Source organism: Nicotiana tomentosiformis, chromosome 2, assembly GCF_000390325.3.
Source record: "Nicotiana tomentosiformis chromosome 2, ASM39032v3, whole genome shotgun sequence".
Taxonomy (NCBI): Eukaryota; Viridiplantae; Streptophyta; class Magnoliopsida; order Solanales; family Solanaceae; genus Nicotiana; species Nicotiana tomentosiformis.
The window spans coordinates 47638150-47656909 of NC_090813.1; the positions used below are offsets into that span (position 1 = coordinate 47638150).

Consider the following 18760-nt stretch of genomic DNA (forward strand, 5'->3'; position numbering starts at 1 on the left):
TGTGTACTTCTTTGAGACCGGCCCTTTCAGCACTGGTGGTGCACCTGGAATTTGATCTATTTTGGTGTTTACTTCCCTCATAAACCGCATGAGTTTGGTTTTAAAGGGATCACTCTTATTGTTGTGACCGGATCCGTTCTCCCCAGCCCCATCGGAGCCGACCTCGCCCCTCGGGGTATTGTTGTCGACCCTCTGCGTCACTTGATTTGCGGGAGCACCGGGGAGAACTAGGCCTCGCCCGTTCGCGTTGTTGGAAGCGCCGACAATGGCTGCTTGAGTTCCGTCATGACCTTATCATGCCGTATGAGATGGCCTATAATGGCCTCCTGTTGCTCTTGCAAGATCCTGACTGCTTCGACGACGTGCTCTTCTTCAGCATCATCAGGAGTTGCCTCCCGAACATATCGCGGATATCGGCCGTCGTGGACAGGCATGGCCTCGTTCCCCTCGTTGCGGATATCGCTGATTGAATCCTCGTGATGAGGCTAATTTCCTTGGGCCTCAATGTTGTATGTTTTGTTAACACCATTATCTGCCATTTTTAATAATTTTTGCTAAGAACAAAGAATCAAACAAGTTAGTAACAGATGCAGGGATCAATTCAATTACACGACTGTCTATGCCCCACGGTGGGCGCCAAACTATTTACCCGTAAAACGATACAGTTGAATTTATACATGGTTTATAGACAAGTGAATTAATTTGATCCAAGAAATAGTAGATGAATTAAACAGAAATATAAGACGTAGCCATAAAATTGAAATAGACGGCAGATATCTTGGTTCCTGGCTTAGAGCTACCGGGAGCAATAAGAACGATACAAATTATAAGCAAGAAAGTAAAGTGTTATTGAGCTTTTGATAGAATATAGTTTATGCTTGTTAGAAAATTCGTGTCTCCTACAATGATGATAGAGCTCACTATTTATAGTTGTACCTAGGGAACAAGGGCCTAGGATTAAGCTCCTTTAATGGCAATTATGAGGGTCATTGAAGGGTGTGTAACGGTGGGCAGTTAATACCATATTTTCTGTAACGGATCATGCACTTAATATTGTAGAATATACTTCATTGAATTCTACCGGATGACGGTATTAATTTTGTCGTTATGAGTATCATTCCCTCCGATGACAAGCGAGATCATTGCCTTAGGGTTTAGCTATCTTCTGCATTCGATTACAGGTGTTGCTTTCTCATGCGATCATTAAATATGAACATGTTTTACCCATACATATTTTTAATTTGTTTTGTTACTTTTTGACAATTTGCTTATCTTCGATAGTCAATCTGATCAATTTTCAGAGGTTAATTGGCCATTAAAGAAAACTTTAGATATTTAGGTGCTGCATGAGTAGTTGTTTTACGAGTAAATTTTTAAAACTTTTACTGCCTAAAGCCAATATGCTTTATTAATTGGCTTAGGCCTTAAGATTGAGGCACATCGACGGCCCCTTCTGCTTTCCTCCCGACATAGCTAGGAATTTGAGACGTAAATGCAATGTTATTGCATAGCGTCATTCTGGTACAAATTAACGTCCCAGTGAAAAGTTTGGAGCTTACGTAAATGGTCACGTTGCCATAGTGTCGATGCATGTGTTGTTGCCTTTTTGCTACATCATATCAATATATTCACACCTTTAACTTGTAACCACACAACGTAACCTCTCTTGTAGCTTTCGTTTTCCCTTCTAGCTAGGCTGCTATTTAATTATTAATACCCAGGACACCATCACTCTCTAAAGCAGATCGGGATAACTAACTAACTAGCTAGCTAGCAAGATATGGTGAAAGACTACGTACATCTGCCAGCAGCACCGCTGTTTGATACGGTGGAGGTGAAGAAATGGTCTTTCTACAGAGCCCTCATTGCTGAATTTGTTGCCACACTTCTTTTCCTCTACGTTAGCGTCGCTATCGTTATTGGCCACAAGAAACAAGTTGGTCCCTGCGACGGCGTTGGACTTCTTGGTAATGCATGGGCTTTTGGCGGCATGATTTTCGTTCTTGTCTACTGCACTGCTGGGATTTCTGGTACTCATTTTCATCTCCTCCTCTTCTTTTGCTCTATATATGTGAGTTTATTAGAACTTTTGGAGTTATAGAGGTTAGGGCTCTAACATTTTGTCCGAAAGTGATGCTTACTTTATATTATCTCATATTCTCACTCTATTATAGGAATGTATAATGCAGTACGAACACTATATATATATATATATATATATATATATATATATATATATATATATATATATATATATCTACGTACTATATTAAAAGCACGAAGGCCTTTAGCGAACTGTCGTTTGCCTTTTTTATTCTTTAAAATCAATTTTACATTGGATAAAATTGTAATTTAAATTGCTTTCCTAATATTTAGGACCTTAAAATCAAGCCAATTTTTTTACTAAATCAAAACTTATTGAATTAGGTAAGAAGTCCTTAACATTTCCTAAATTTTATTATCTTTTCAATTAATAAAAGAATAATGGCATTATATCAATTTACGGTAAACTTCTCCATATGCACAAAGTACACGTTAGGTTTATCTACCTTTTCTTCTTTGCTTAAATATAATTAATCATTTAAATTATATTAGAATACATTTATTAGTGGTAAATATTTATACAATTATGAGAAGTAAATATATCAACAGAAATATACATTCCATGTTAGATATAATGATAACTGCCATTAATATTTTATAGGTTGGATATTTCAATTGATTTTCTAAATTTTCAATGAACTAAGATCTTAATTGCGTATAATTTTAGTATCTTAATAAAAACAAAAATAGAGAAATTTTCCTTAGGGAAAATGACACTGTATAGCCGCTCTCAAAATAATAACCGAAAATGTATATATTGTATATATATACATTTTGTATGTTATATACAAAAATTATACCAATTTTATACACTTTTTCAGCTACCGAATATAAATAGTTTCTGGCCCGGGCTAAAAGTGATAATACCCCTTTTCCTTACTCTTAATTATATAAATATTACATTCCTCTCGATGTCAATTGTTATTACACATAATTCATTCTTATTCTAAATTTTATACACATTTTATTAATAGACGTAAAAACACGTGCAACGCACGTACACTAAAGCTAGTTATTATAAAAGTGAGAACCCTTTAACCTAAAAGATGAATTACCAAAATACCCTTTTTAGAAACCTAACTAATCTAAATAATATTCTAAAAAAAAACCAAGCCAAAGTTTCATGTTCTTTGTTAAAAGTCACAACCGTTCCTTTTTGTATTCCATTTACGAAATAGAGATGAAAAGCTACACACCGTATACAAATGAAATCCATAGTGAAAACAAAATGACAAGCCCATAGCCATACATTAGTTCGTAAAAGTTCTTTAATTTTGCGCCGGAAAATGGAAGTTAACAATGATCTTCACACCATCCTCGACAAACAACGTCGTGAGACATTTTACGATGGAGTTTCAACATGTTTAGGTAGAGGAGATTTAATTAGTTTTCAAGGAAAAAATTTATATATGTCAGTATCATTAGAAGTTTCGATATGTTTCATTATTTACAATGGTATTTTGATTTTCTCATTCACATAATGTCCTTGTAGTTTTAATTAACTTTCTCTAATGAAAAAGGACCTTTCCTATATTTATATTTTTTTTAATTATAAAGTATTTGTTGATGAACTTTATGTCTTTATCTGTACATACTACCTTATTGAGATTCTTTTTAGATTGACAGAGTTAAGATACTTCCCATTTCCAGTTTCATTGATAAACATAGAATAAAAACTTTTAATATATTTCTTGTTTGATTTATGCTTTAGAGTCATTCATCTTAAAATTTGTGAAAACTCATGAATTATTTAATATTCTGCCATCACAATAATAAAAATATTATAAATGATAATATTGATATGTATTAAGCACTAAGTTGATAAATTTAAAAAGTTAGTGTGTGTACTTTGTTATGCTATTACCTTACAAAATTTCAATAGTGCATAAGTTTGAGATACATGAATAGTTTGTTATAAATGCATAATTTTTTAACAAACGAATTATTCGAAAATGATTTGGTAATCTTCGTATTTATAATGCCGAGAAACTACAGTAGCAAGAATTCTATCGACCAAAACTTGCAATCATTGAGCGCTTAATTAATTTTGAATTTTGAGATTTGAAATTTATTCAACCATAGATTTAGTTAAGAAATCATATCTATTTAGTTTCTCCAGCAACCAATTAGTGATATAGTTTGTACACCATAAAATGTAAATAAGTAAAAAAGTAAAGTTACATGTATCTAATTAAACTTTGATTGTTTATGTCCATAAATTTAGACGACATTCAATCATTTTGATTTTGACAAACAAGTTAGCATTCGATGTTTTATATTGATCAATATACTCACATAAACTTGTATTTTATTCTTATTATTAACTTGTATTTTATTTTTATTTTTTATAATTATCTATTCAAAACTTTGTATGGCCATATGAATATTAACTAACAAGTATATATTGTAAATTTGGTATACATGTGTGCCACCCGTATCGAGAAACTAATTATTATAAAGGTAGAAAACCCAAAAGTTAAAAGTTAAATTACTAAAATACTCTTCTAAATTAATAGTTTTATTTAGGCATTTAATTATATTAAAATAATATTAAAAATAATATTTAAATAAAAGAAAAAATATTAATTTAAAGTGCCTCCTCTAAAAGTTGTGTTTTCAGAGAATAACTATAAATGCTATTAAGTTTTTCAAATATATCAAAATGACGACTTTGTGGTATAATAGAATGTTAAAGGGACGCATATTTCTTTACGTTGTCCAACTATCATTTTCTTGATTTTTAATATGTAGAAAAAGTTTCATGCACATTGTTGGAAATTCTCTCAGAAAATGATTATGGGATGGATGGCTTTAGGTATTACAAGCATTTTGAGTGTCTAAGGCTAAGGTGTAACAGTGTACGAGTCCCAAAGAAAAAAATGTGAATGAGTTTTAATTTCAAAATGAACAGCTTTGTTGATCTAAAGAAATTTGAATCTGTTTATGTTAACAGTCGGTAATGCCTTCATCATTGCCACGTGGCTAAAACACAAAAGAGAAACTGCAGACTCTTTCCTAAGTATATGAAACGATGCAAAGAAATTTACGGGGTTGCGTCTCCTCGAAAATGACTTTTAACTCCAGCAAGTTTATGTTTCAATTTCTTTCCTTGAACTATTTTGGAGATTAAAACGAGAGATGAATATGATAGGAGATATCCAAAAACTAATAGTATTAATTATGTTTAGGAATGAAAATATATAAATTAAAAAAAAAGTGTAATGAAGAAGTTACAAACTTTAAAAATATATGTCCAATACCTGATTTTCAAGGGTACAGTTGGATCAAAACTTTGATTAGTAGTATATACTATAACCGCATAACTATAACACGTATGGCGGTGGTGCTAATACCGTTGCAGTTGGCTACTCAACCGGCATAGCTTTGGGTGCTGAGATCATTGGCACTTTCGTCCTTGTCTATACGGTAAATACTTACTCGCATCGGGTGTTTACGCGTATCTTACAAATAAATGACACATATTATTTTATTTAATCACATTTTTTAGTATATAACCATAGTTAACTATCATATATTTTTCACATAATTTTAAATAATAGTATAAAAATACTTAATAATTTATGTTCCTTATGTTAACGTCAACTTGAACCAACGGCAAGTTACTGAAAACACAAGAAATCAACTGGGAAAAACTCAAGTTTTTTAGCTAGACATTCATTTGTTCAAAAATTATTCCATAAATTATACGACAAAACAAAGATGTAGTTTATTATGATTTATTGATAAGAAAAAAAAAAGAAAAAAAAAAAAGAGGAGGCGGACTACATATCTTTCCTCGTACTTTCATGTATTCAATGAAAACATAAAGATAACTCCACTTGAAGTTATATTTGTAATTTAATTTTGCTTACTCCTAAGCAAAAGGTAACCTATGCTTACTTGAAAAACTTGTCTCCCACAATACATTTTCAATTGTGTTTTTAGCATAATACTGTAAATTAATTTTGCAATTGCATGGCTGTGATGATCCAAAATATTATTTTTAAATTTAATAAGTAATTCTGTATTTTAAGACCTCAAAAAGTACTATTTATTATTTCTCGATTTGCGTGCACTGTCCGCAAAATTTTTCGGAAAGTTTTTATGTGAAAAATGGATTAAAATGTGAAATACAGCTTTAAAAACTCAACCGAGTTGACTTTAGTCAACATTTTGAGTAAACGGACCCGGATCAGTATTTTTACAATTCCGGCAGGTCCGTATCGTGATTTGGGACTTGGGTGTATGCCCGAAATCGAATTCCGAGGTCCCTAACTCGAGATATGGAATTTTGAAGAAAAATTAAAAGCTTGAAAGTTTAATGATTTTTAAGAAATTACTGACATTGGATTTATTGACCTCGGGTCCGTATTTAGGTTCCGGAGCCCGGTGTAGGTCCACTATAATATTTATGACTTGTATGCCGAATTTAGTGAGAATCGGAGTTGATTTGACGTGATTCGGACGTCTGGTTGTAAAAATATAAGTTTTAAAGTTTTCATGAAAATTTCTTTTGATTTGGTGTCCGATTCGTAGTTCTTGGTATTATTTTGGAGATTTGATCGTGCGAGCAAGTTCGTATGATGTTTTAGGACTTAGGTGCATGTTTGGTTTGGAGCTCCGGGGGCTCGGGTTGGTTTCGGGTGGTTAACAGATCATTTTCGGACTTAGGAAATCTGGTTTTCTGCAGACTTCAGGCTTCTGGTGTGTTCTTCTTCGCGTTCGCGAAGGTACTCTCGCGAGCGCGAAGAGCAAATTGGGGGTGGCACATTTTGTGCTTCGCGTTCGCGACAGAGTGACCGCGTTCGCGAAGGCCTGAGGTTCAAAGCTTCGCGTTCGCGAAGGGAAAGAGGCTGGCCAGGATTATTGCCTTCGCGTTCGCGAAGGCCAAGCTAGGCAAGCTTCGCGTTCGCGAAGTAGCCCTTCCGTTCGCGAAGTGTAAAATGGGACAGCACAAATTTGTGCTTCGCGAACGCGAGATACTGACCGCGTTCGCGAAGGGTAAAAGTCCCAGAAACAGAACTTAAGTTCTGAAAAATGGGATTCGTCCCATTTTCAACCCTTTTCCATTTCTAAGCTCGGGTAAGGCGATTTTTGGGCGATTTTTACAGAAAAATATTGGGGTAAGTATTCCTTATCCTATATTGATTATATTTCATGATTTCATACTCATTTATATCATGAATCCGTGAATTTATAGAAGAAAAATCAGATTTTTATAAAATCCTCCAAAAACGTAAATTTAAGATTTGAAGGTCCATTTGATATCGGAATTGGATAATTTTTATATGGTTGGACTCGTCTCGGAATGGGTGTTCGGATTTCATAAGTTTTTTCGGGATTTAAGACGTGGGTCCCATTGTCGAATATTTAAATGAATTTCAGATTTTTATCTGAAAAATTTATAAATTCATATGAAATTAATTTCTATGATTAGTATTGAATATATCGAATTGTTTGTGAATAGATTTGAAGCTTTTGGAGTCAAATTTAAAAAAAAGCTGTGGTTGAGTAATTAGTTGGAATTTGTATGTGAACGACGTATAGGCGAGGTGACGAATGTGTATACGTCGTCAAATTAATTATTTGCCTGCTTACTTGAAAAATCATAAATTATTTTAAATCATAAATTAATTATTATAATAACTGTTTCTCTCCTATTCTTTGTCAAATATTAATTCTTAAATTCCTGCATTAATTGTTACATGCTATTTGAATTATGTATTTTAATTGTCATTTGACATTTAGCATATTAAATATTAAACTGCCTATTTTCTCTCTGATTTCCATAATAATCTGCTATTTGTCATTATTTATTTCATAATTAAATTATAATTATTGTATGCTTGTTGTCTTATAATTTTATATTAATTGTTGCATTTATTGAGAAAATTTCTTCTATAAGAATTGGTAAATGAATATGTTGGAAGAGCGGGTTGCACGCCACAATAGAATTAATTATAATGAATATATTAGAGGATCGGGTTGCACGCCGCAACAAATTTGATTAAAGAAATATATTGTGAGAGCGGGTTGCACGCCGCAACAGAATTGTAAGTGAATATATTGTGAGAGCAGGTTGCACACTGCAACAGAATTGATGGAAATGATAATTAGTTATGACTATTGAGTTGGCTTCAATTATTATAAATGAGTTACCTGATTTATTTCTATTATTGTTGTTGTTACTAATATTGCGTACAGGTAATGTAAGTGACCCGCCTAAGCCTCGTCACTACTTCGTCGAGGTTAGGCTTAGCACTTACCAGTACATGGGATCGGTTGTACTGATACTATACTCTGCACTTCTTCTGCAGATTTCGGAGTTGGTCCCAACGGCGTGCCATAGACTTGCTCGGATTTCAGCTATTCAGAGGAGACTTGAGGTATAACTGCATGGCGTCCGCAGTTCTGAAGTCCCCGTCTATTTTACTTTAGCTGTGTGTTTATTTCTAGGCAGCTTTATTTTATTTAGACCTTTATTTGTATTATTCTAGAAGCTCGTGCACTTGTGATTATTCTAGACACCGTTGTTTTTATGGATTATTTCACTATATTTCAAACTTTGCTTCCGCTTTTGGTTCCTTAATTATTAATAATTTAAAGATTGTTTAAAAATTGGTTAATATTATTCTAACGTTGGCTTGCCTAGCAAGTGAAATGTTAAGCGCCATCACGGTCTGAAGGTGAAAATTTCGGTTCGTGACAGTTGGTATCAGAGCACTAGGTTACATAGGTCTCACGAGTCACGAGCAAGCTTAGTAGAGTCTGAAGGATTGGTATGGAGACGTCTGTACTTATATCTCAGAGGCTATGAAGTTTAGGAACAATATCACTTCTTTCTTATTCATTCGTACGATTTTATTCTATCATCGATGATTGAACCATTCTACCCTTATTCTCTCGCAGATGGTGAGAACACGTAATACCTCTACCGATGGACAGGGACCAGAACCCCTGGTGGCAACTACGGCTAGGGGTGGAGGTCGAGGTCGAGGTCGTGCCAGAGGCCGAGGTAGAGCTCAGTCCAGAGCTCGAGCAGCTACACCCGTTATAGAACCTCAGGTGCATCTTCAGGAGGAAGTTCTAGTTCAGAATATACCAATTGGACCAGTTCAGGTCCCGGAAGGATTCATAGCCACTCCAGTACTTCAGGACGCTCTAGTCTGTTTGGTAAGTCTTATGGAAGGCGTGGCCCAGAATGGTATATTTCCAGTAGCACCAGCCATCTCACAGGCTGGGAGAGGAGCACAAACTCCCACTACTCCAGCTCCGGAGCAGATGGCTCCCCAGAATCAGGCTCCAGCATCCCCGCCAGTTGGGGTAGTTCAGCCAGTTATTGCAGCACAGATCGGTGATAGGCCCGCCATGTCTTTTGAGGCCTTATTGAGACTGGATAAGTTTACCAAGCTCTTTCCAGTTCACTTCAGTGGTACACCTTCTGAGGACCCACAGTATTATCTTGAACGCTGCCATGAGGTGCTGCGGAACATGGATATAGTTGAGACCAATGGGGTTGATTTTGCTGTATTTCAGATGAAGGGTTCCGCCAAGAGATGGTGGAGAGATTATACATTGACCAGACCAGTTGGATCGCCTGCACTTACATGGGAGCAGTTCTCTCAGCTATTTCTGGAAAAATTCCTCCCTATCACACTGAGAGAGAAATTTCGCAAGCAATTTGAGCGTCTACAGTAGGGCAGTATGACTGTTACTCAGTATGAGTCCCATTTTGTGGATTTGGCCTGTCATGCTCTCCTTTTACTACCTACGGAGGGAGAGAGAGTGAGGAGGTTTATTGAGGGACTAACTCACCCTATCAGACTTCAGATGGCCAAGGAGACCGGAAGTGAGATTTCTTTTCAGGCGGCTACTAATGTCGCAAGGAGGATCGAGATGGTTCTTGCACAGGAGAGAGGGCAGAGGTCTGATAAGAGGCCTCGTCAGTTTGGTGGTTTCAGTGGTGCCTCGTCTGGAGGTAGGGGTAATTTTGGTAGGGGTCATCCTCCCAGACCATTTCATTCAGCACTTCATGCATCTCCCGGTGCTTCAGGGAGTCACGGTCCTATTATGCCTTACTCTGGGCAGCCAATATTCAGTGCACATTCAGCTCATATCAGTGCACCACCACTCCAGAGTTTCTACAGTGGTTATCCGGCCCATCTGGGTCAGCTTCAGCTTCAGCAGCTACGGCATCAGGATATGTGTTATGAGTGTGGGAACATTTGTCACATCAGGAGGTATTGCCCTAGATTAGCGAGTAACAGATCTCGGCAAGATTCTCGTGCCATCATACCGGCACCAGTTGCTTCACCGCCTACTCAGCCAACTAGAGGTAGGGGCCAGGCAGCTAGAGGTGGAGGTCAGGCTATTAGAGGTGGAGGTCAGGCCATTAGAGGTGGAGGTCAGACCGTTGGAGGTGGAGGCCAGCTAGTTAGAGGCCGTCCCAGAGACGCAGTTCAGAGTGGTGGGGCCCAGCCCCGATTTTATGCTTTTCCAGCTAGGCCTGAGGCTGAGTCATCTGATGTTGGGATCACAGGTATTATTCCAGTTTGCCATAGAGATGCTTCAGTTCTGTTTGATCCAGGATCTACTTATTCTTGTGTGTCCTCCCATTTTGCTTCATATTTGGTTGTGCCTTGTGATTCTCTGAGTGCTTCTGTGTGTGTATCTACACCGGTGGGAGACTATGTTGTAGTAGATCATATCTATCGTTCGTGTGTGGTTACTATTGGTAATCTTGAGACTAGTGTGGATCTTCTACTTCTTGATATGGTAGATTTTGATGTCATCTTAGGTATGGATTGGATGTCCCCTTATCATGCTATATTGGATTATCATGCCAAGACAGTGACCCTAGCTATGTCGGGGTTACCTCGGTTAGAGTGGAAATAAACTCCTGGCCATTCTGCCAGCAGGGCTATTTCTTATATGAAAGCTCGGCATATGGTAGAGAAAGGGTGTCTAACCTATTTGGCATATATTCGCGATCCCAGTGCGGATGTCCCTTCTATGGACTCAGTACCAGTTGTTCGTGAATTTCCAGAAGTATTTCCTGCAGATTTGCAGGGAATGCCACCCTACAGAGATATTGACTTTTGTATTGATTTGGCTCCGGGCACTCAGCCCATTTCTATTCCACCATACCGTATGGCCCCGCCAGAGTTGAAATAATTGAAAGAGCAGTTACAAGACTTGTTTGATCAGGGATTTATTAGACCTAGTATCTCGCCTTGGGGTGCACCAGTATTATTGGTAAAGAAGAAAGATGGCTCTATGCGGATGTGCATAGACTATCGGCAGTTGAACAAGGCCACTATCAAAAACAAATATCTGCTGCCAAGAATTGATGACTTATTTGATCAACTTTAGGGTGCCAAGGTATTTTTGGAAGATCGATTTGAGGTCTGGTTACCATCAGTTGAAGATTAGGGCCTCTGATGTCCCTAAAACAGCTTTTCGAACTTGGTATGGGCATTACGAATTCCTAGTGATGTCATTTGGGTTGACAAATGCCCCAGCAGTATTTATGGATTTGATGAATCGGGTGTTCAAGCCTTATTTGGACTCTTTTGTGGTTGTATTCATTGATGATATCTTAATTTACTCCAGCAGTCGAGAGGAGCATGAGCAGCATCTTCGAAGTGTGCTTCACACTTTGAAGAATAATCAATTATATGCCAAGTTTTCAAAATGTGAGTTTTGGTTAGACTCAGTTGCCTTTTGGGGGCATGTGGTATCGGCAAAAGGCATAAAGGTGGATCCTAAGAAGATAGAGGTTGTTCAGAATTGGCCTAGACCTACTTCAGTTACAGAGATCCGGAGTTTCCTGGGTTTGGCAGGTTATTATCGTCGGTTCGTAGAAGGGTTTCCATCTATAGCAAGCACATTGACCAGACTAACCTAGAAGGGTGTCCCATTCAGATGGTCACACGAGTGTGAGTTGAGCTTTCAGAAGCTCAAGACCGCTTTGACTACGGCGCCAGTATTGGTATTACCCACAGGTTCAGGATCGTATACGGTATATTCCAACGCATCTCACATTGGGCTTGGTGCAGTATTAATGCAAGATGGTAAGGTAATTGCATATGCATCACGACAGTTGAAAGTTCATAGAAGAATTATCATGTTCATGATTTAGAATTGGCAGTCATTGTTCATGCACTGAAGATTTGGAGGCATTACCTCTACGGTGTCTCGTGTGAGGTATTTACTGATCATTGCAGCCTTCAGTATCTGTTCAAACAAAAAGATCTTAATTTGAGGCAGAGAAGATGGTTGGAGTTGTTGAAAGACTATGATATCACCATTTTGTATCACCCCGGAAAGGCCAATGTGGTGGCCAATGCTTTGAGTAGAAAGGCTGTGAGTATGGGCAGTCTTGCTTATATTCCGGTTGGTGAGAGGCCATTAGCTGCAGATGTTCAGACTTTGGCTAATCAGTTCGTGAGGTTAGATATTTCAAAACCCAGTCGGGTTCTAGCTTGCACAGTCGCTAGGTCTTCTTTATATGAGCGCATCAGAGAGAGGCAGTATGATGATCCTCATTTACTTGTCCTTAAGGACACAGTGCGGCACGGTGATACCAAACAGGTTGTTGTGGGGGAAGATGGGGTTCTGCGAATGCAGGGTCGTATTTGTGTGCCTAATGTGGATGGGCTTCGTGAATTAATTCTTGAATAAGCACACGGTTCTAGATATTCTATTCATCCAGGTACCGCCAAAATGTATCAAGATTTGCGGCAACATTATTGGTGGAGGAGAATGAAAAAGGATATAGTTGCATATGTAGCTCAGTGTCTGAATTGTCAGCAAGTTAAGTACGAGCATCAGAGACCTGGTGGTTTGTTTCAGAAGTTAGAAATTCCTGAGTGGAAGTGGGAGCGTATCACCATGGATTTTGTTGTTGGGCTCCCACGGACTCAGAGAAAATTTGACGCAGTTTGGGTCATTGTGGACAAGTTGACCAAGTCAGCAGATTTCATTCCAGTGGCAGTTACCTATTCTTCAGAGAGGTTAGCTAAAATTTACATTCGTGAGATTGTCTGCCTTTACGGTGTGCCGGTGTCTATTATTTCATATCGAGGTACACAGTTTACCTCACATTTCTGGAGGGATGTACAGTGTGAGTTAGGCACACGGGTGGAGTTGAGTACAGCATTTCATCCACAGACAGACAGACAGTCAGAGTGCACTATTCAGATATTGGAAGATATGCTCCGTGCTTGTGTTATAGACTTTGGAGGTTCTTGGGATCATTTCTTGCCACTTGCGGAGTTTGCTTATAATAATATCTACCAGTCGAGCATACAGATGGCTCCATATGTGGCATTATATGGAAGGCGATGCCGATCGCCAGTTGGTTGGTTTGAACCGGGAGAGGCTCAGTTGTTAGGTACCGATTTGGTACAGGATGCCTTGGATAAGGTCAAGATTATTCAGGATCGACTTCGCACAGCTCAGTCTAGGTAAAAGAGTTATGTCGACCGTAAAGTTCGTGATATTGCATTCATGGTTGGAGAAAGAATATTGCTCCGGGTTTCACCTATGAAAGGTGTAATGAGGTTCGAAAAGAAGGGCAAGTTGAGCCCTAGATATATCGGACCCTTTGAAATTCTTAAAAGGGTGGGTGAAGTAGACTACAAGCTTGCATTACCACCTAATTTATCAGTGGTTCATCCGGTGTTTCATGTGTCTATGCTCCAGAAATATCATGGTGATTCGTCCCATGTGTTAGATTTCAGCTCAGTCCAATTGGATAAAGATTTGACTTACGAGGAGGAGCCGGTGGCTATTCTAGCCCGGCAGGTCCGACAGTTGAGGTCTAAGAGTTATCCTTCAGTTCGGGTGCAATGGAGAGGTCAGCCGGTAGAGACATCTACCTGGGAGTCCGAGTCGGACATGCGGAGTAAATATCCACACCTTTTCTCCAGCTCAGGTACTTTTTCTAACTCCGTTCGAGGAACATTTGTTTTAGAGGTGGAGAATGTGATGATCCAAAATGTCATCTTTAAATTTAGTAGGTAATTATGTGTTTTAAGACCTTGAAAAGCATCATTAATCATTCCTCGACTTGCGTGCGCAGTCCGTAAAATTTTCCAGAAAGTTTTTGTGTGAAAAATGGATTAAAATGTGAAATAGAGCTTTAAAAACTCAACTGAGTTGACTTTAGTGAACATTTTGAGAAAACGGATCCGGATTAGTATTTTGACAATTTCGATAGGTCTGTATCGTGATTTGGGTCTTGGGCGTATGCCCGGAATCGAATTCTGAGGTCCCTAGCTCGAGATATGGAATTTTGAAGAAACATTAAAAGCTTGAAAGCTTAATGAATTTTAAGAAATTACTGATATTGGATTTATTGACCTCGGGTCCGTATTTTGGTTTCGGAGCTCGGTGTAGGTCCAATATAATATTTATGACTTGTCTGCCGAATTTGGTGGGAATCGAAATTGATTTGACGTGATTCGGACGTCTGGCTGTAAAAATATAAGTTTTAAAGTTTTCTTGGAAATTTTCTTTGATTTGGTGTCTGATTCGTAGTTTTTGGTGTTATTTTGGAGATTTGATCGTGCGAGCAAGTTCGTATAATATTTTAGAACTTCGGTGCATGTTTGGTTTGGATCCCCGAGGGCTCGGGTTGGTTTCGGGTGGTTAACGTATCATTTTCGGACTTAGGAAATCTGGTTTTCTGCAGACTTGAGGCTTCTGGTGTGTTCTTCTTCGCGTTCGCGAAGGTACTCTCGCGAACGCGAAGAGCAAATTAGGGATGTCACGTTTTGTGCTTCGCGTTCTCGACAGAGTAACCGCGTTCACGAAGGCCTGAGGTTCAAAGCTTCGCGTTCGCGAAGGGAAAGAGGTTGGCCAGAATTATTGCCTTCGCGTTCGCGAAGGCCTAACTAGGCAACTTCGCGTTCGCGAAGTAGCCCTCGCGTTCAGCATAAATTTGTGCTTCGCGAACGCGAGACACTGACCGCGTTCGCGAAGGGTAAAAGTCCCAGAAACAGAACTTAAGTTCTGGAAAATGGGTTTCGTCCCATTTTCAACCCTTTTCCATTTTTGAGCTCGGGTAAGGCGATTTTTGGGCGATTTTTACGGAAAAACATTGGGGTAAGTATTCCTTATCCTATATTGATTATATTTCATGATTTCATACTCATTTATATCATGAATCCGTGAATTTATGAAAGAAAAATTAGATTTTTATAAAATCTTCCAAAAACGAAAATTTAAGATTTGAAGGTCCATTTGACATCGGAATTGGATAATTTTTGTATGGTTGGACTCTCTCGGAATGGGTGTTCGGATTTCGTAAGTTTTTTTTAGGATTTGAGGTGTGGGTCCCACTATCGAATATTTAAATGAATTTTAGATTTTTATCCGAAAAATTTGTAAATTTATATGGAATTAATTCCTATGATTAGTATTGAATGTATCGAATTATTTGTGAATAGATTTGAAGCTTTCGGAGTCAAATTTAAAAAGAAAAGTTATGGTTGAGTAATTGGTTGGAATTTGCAAAGCGAGGTAGGTATCGTGGTTAACCTTGACTTGAGGGAGTAGAACCCTTAATTTAATTGTTATGTGAATTGCATGTGAACGACGTATAGGCGAGGTGACGAGTATCTATACGTCGTCAAATTAATTGTTTGTCTGCTTACTTGAAAAATCATAAATTGTTTTAAATCATAAATTAATTATTATTATAATAATTATTTCTCTCATATTCTTTGTCAAATATTAATTCTGGAATTCCTGCATTAATTGTTACATACTATTTGAATTATGTATTTTAATTGTTATTTGACATTTAGCATATTAAATATTAAACTGCTTATTTTCTCCATGATTTTCATAATAATCTGCTATTTGTCATTGTTTGTTTCATAATTAAATTATAATTATTGTATGCTTGTTGTCTTATAATTTTATATTAATTGTTGCATTTATTGGGAAAAAATTTTCTATAAGAATTGGTGAATGAATATGTTGGAGGAGCGGGTTACATGCCGCAACAGAATTAATTATAATGAATATATTGAAGGATCGGGTTACACACCGCAACAGACTTATAAAAAGTTCATATTGGAGGATCGGGTTGCACGCCACAACAGACTTATGAAAAGTCCATATTGGAGGATCGGGTTGCACCCGCAACAGACTTATTAAAAGTCCATATTAGAGGATCGGGTTACACGCTGCAACAGACTTATTTAAAAGTCGACATACATATATATATATATTGGGGGATCGAGTTGCACTCTGCAATAGATTTGTTTAAAGGAATATATTGTGAGAGCGGGTTGCACGCTCCAACAGAATTGTAAGTGAATATATTGTGAGAGCGGGTTGCACGCTACAACAGAATTGATGGAAATGATAATTGGTTATGACTGCTGAGTTGGCTTCAATTATTATAAATGAGTTATCTCCTGATTTATTTCTATTATTGTTGTTGTTACTAATATTGCGTACAGGTAATATAAGTGGCCCGCCTTAGCCTCGTCACTACTTCGTCGAGATTAGGCTCAGCACTTACCAGTACATGGGGTCGGTTGTACTGATACTACACTCTGCACTTCTTCTGTAGATTTCGGAGTTGGTCCCAGCGGCGTGCCATAGACTTGCTCGGATTTCAGCTATTCAGAGGAGACTTGAGGTATAACTGCATGGCGTCCGCAGTTCTGAAGTCCCCGTCTATTTTACTTTTGCTGTGTATTTTTTTCCAGACAGCTTTATTTTATTCAAACCTTTATTTGTATTATTCTAGAAGCTCGTGCACTTGTGACACCAATTCTGGGATGGTATTTAGACACCGTTGTTTTTATGGATTATTTCACTATATTTCAAACTTTGCTTTCGCTTTTGGTTCCTTGATTATTAATAATGTAAAGATTGTTTAAAAATTGGTTAATATTATTCTAACGTTGGCTTGCCTAGCAAGTGAAATATTAGGCGTCATCACGGTCCGAAGGTGGGAATTTCGGGTCGTGACAATCGTTGGAAAAGAAAACTTCAGTTTCTTGTTAAATCAGCGATGAAGAGTGAACCAATATGAAGAAAAACTGAGGGAAATAAACGATAGTAATGTGACGGCAGCCCTAAATTTTATCACAGTGCCTTATTAGATATACTCCATTTTTAAAAAAATTATTATTTAGAAATAAGACGCCTAATAAACTTTAGTTTGTTGTTTCTGATTAACTTAACTAAATTGGGTGTATACACCCTGCGTGGATAAGTTTTTACCTTGTCTATACCGTCTTCTCCGCCACTGACACCAAAAGTTCCATTCACAGGTACTAGCACCACTGCCAATTGGATTCTCGGTGTTTTTGGTTCATTTGGCCACTATTCCCATCCCTGGCAATGGGATCAATCCTGCTAGGAGCTTTGGAGCTGCTGTAATTTACAACCATACCACAGCTTGGAATGACCATGTAAGTGTTTATACTACTTACGATGGTTCTAATTTAAACTGTCTTTTAAAGTTCAACTAGTTCTCGAAGACGTGCGCACGTGTATCCTATATTAATCAGTATAAATTAACAAGAAAGCTTATAAGTTCTCGAATCTGTAATCATGTTTATACAATATTAACAATAATTACTATGTATATTGAATCTCTCAACCTCTTGTGAGCGAGAGGAACTCCATCCAGAGAATAAAAATGAACTGCTTAGTACTTTTTTGTTTTTTGAGTAAAGAATGCCCTGCTTAGTACTTTTTTTTTTGGAGTAAAGAATGCCCGATAAATAAACAGTGACTCCATACTTGATATCATAGAATCCCCGTAAGTTTTTGCTATCATAGAATCTATTGTAAGTTCTTGTTTTAGGGGGATTTTATCTTTTGTTTTTTCTTGGAGTATGTATCTTGTCACTTCTAACTGTACAGTCTTTGACAAAATTTAAATTTGAGTTCACTTAATGTCTAGCCTCCCATTAGCTAGTTTTTATTTTACAAATTTCATTGTGTCTCAGCTAGAATAGTTGTATATTGAGGATGCATCAACTTTAGATATATAATTGTATATTTTAGAATTAACTTTTGGAATTATTCATGTCAGTTTGTATGAAATAACAGATATCTAGAGCTTATGATGTTTCTAGTTTTTATAAAACAAACTATGCATGGATATAGAATAATTAAAAAATTTAAAAATATTTAGTGAGGTAAAAAAATAGCAATGCATTTGCGATGGAAACATTTATTGTCACTAATAAATTAATTTTTCATCACTAATTCAAATATAATAGAAAATCTAGTCAGAAAATAAATATATATAAAAAATTAATCATGGATATTGGTGATGATTTATACGTACAAAATTTTGAATTTGTAGCTAAACATAAATGCTACCCTCCGTGGCTAATATGTGAGTACAGCTACATATTAAATTTTTTGTAGCAAAACACATTACATCTTTTGCCACAATATATCCCTTTGTGGCTAGTATAAAAGATAGCTACAAAGTTGGTTTTTTGTAGCAAAAGAATAAACTCATTAGCTACAAAGATAAATTTTTCGCGGCAAAAGTTTTATCAATATAGCCACATCATAAATTTTTTGTAGCAATATGTATTAATCCTTAGCCATGAAACATTAAAGTTTGTAGCTAACTTTTAGTTACCTTGCTACGCATGCTACGGAAAAA

The 18760-nt window shown here is 37.1% G+C and overlaps 1 protein-coding gene across 2 annotated transcripts in view; it reads left to right on the plus strand.

Annotated features, from left to right (window-relative positions):
* The window catches only part of LOC104104618 (aquaporin PIP2-7-like), a 78862-nt gene that overhangs the window by 57726 nt on the left and 2376 nt on the right, over positions 1-18760 (plus strand). The window contains exon 3 of one of the 2 annotated variants that reach the window (XM_018773593.3): positions 17403-17543. The exons of the other annotated variant lie outside the window; for it this stretch is intronic. Coding sequence (XP_018629109.1) covers positions 17403-17543 — 141 coding nt within the window. The remainder of the gene's footprint in view (positions 1-17402; positions 17544-18760) is intronic. 2 annotated transcript variants of the gene reach the window in all.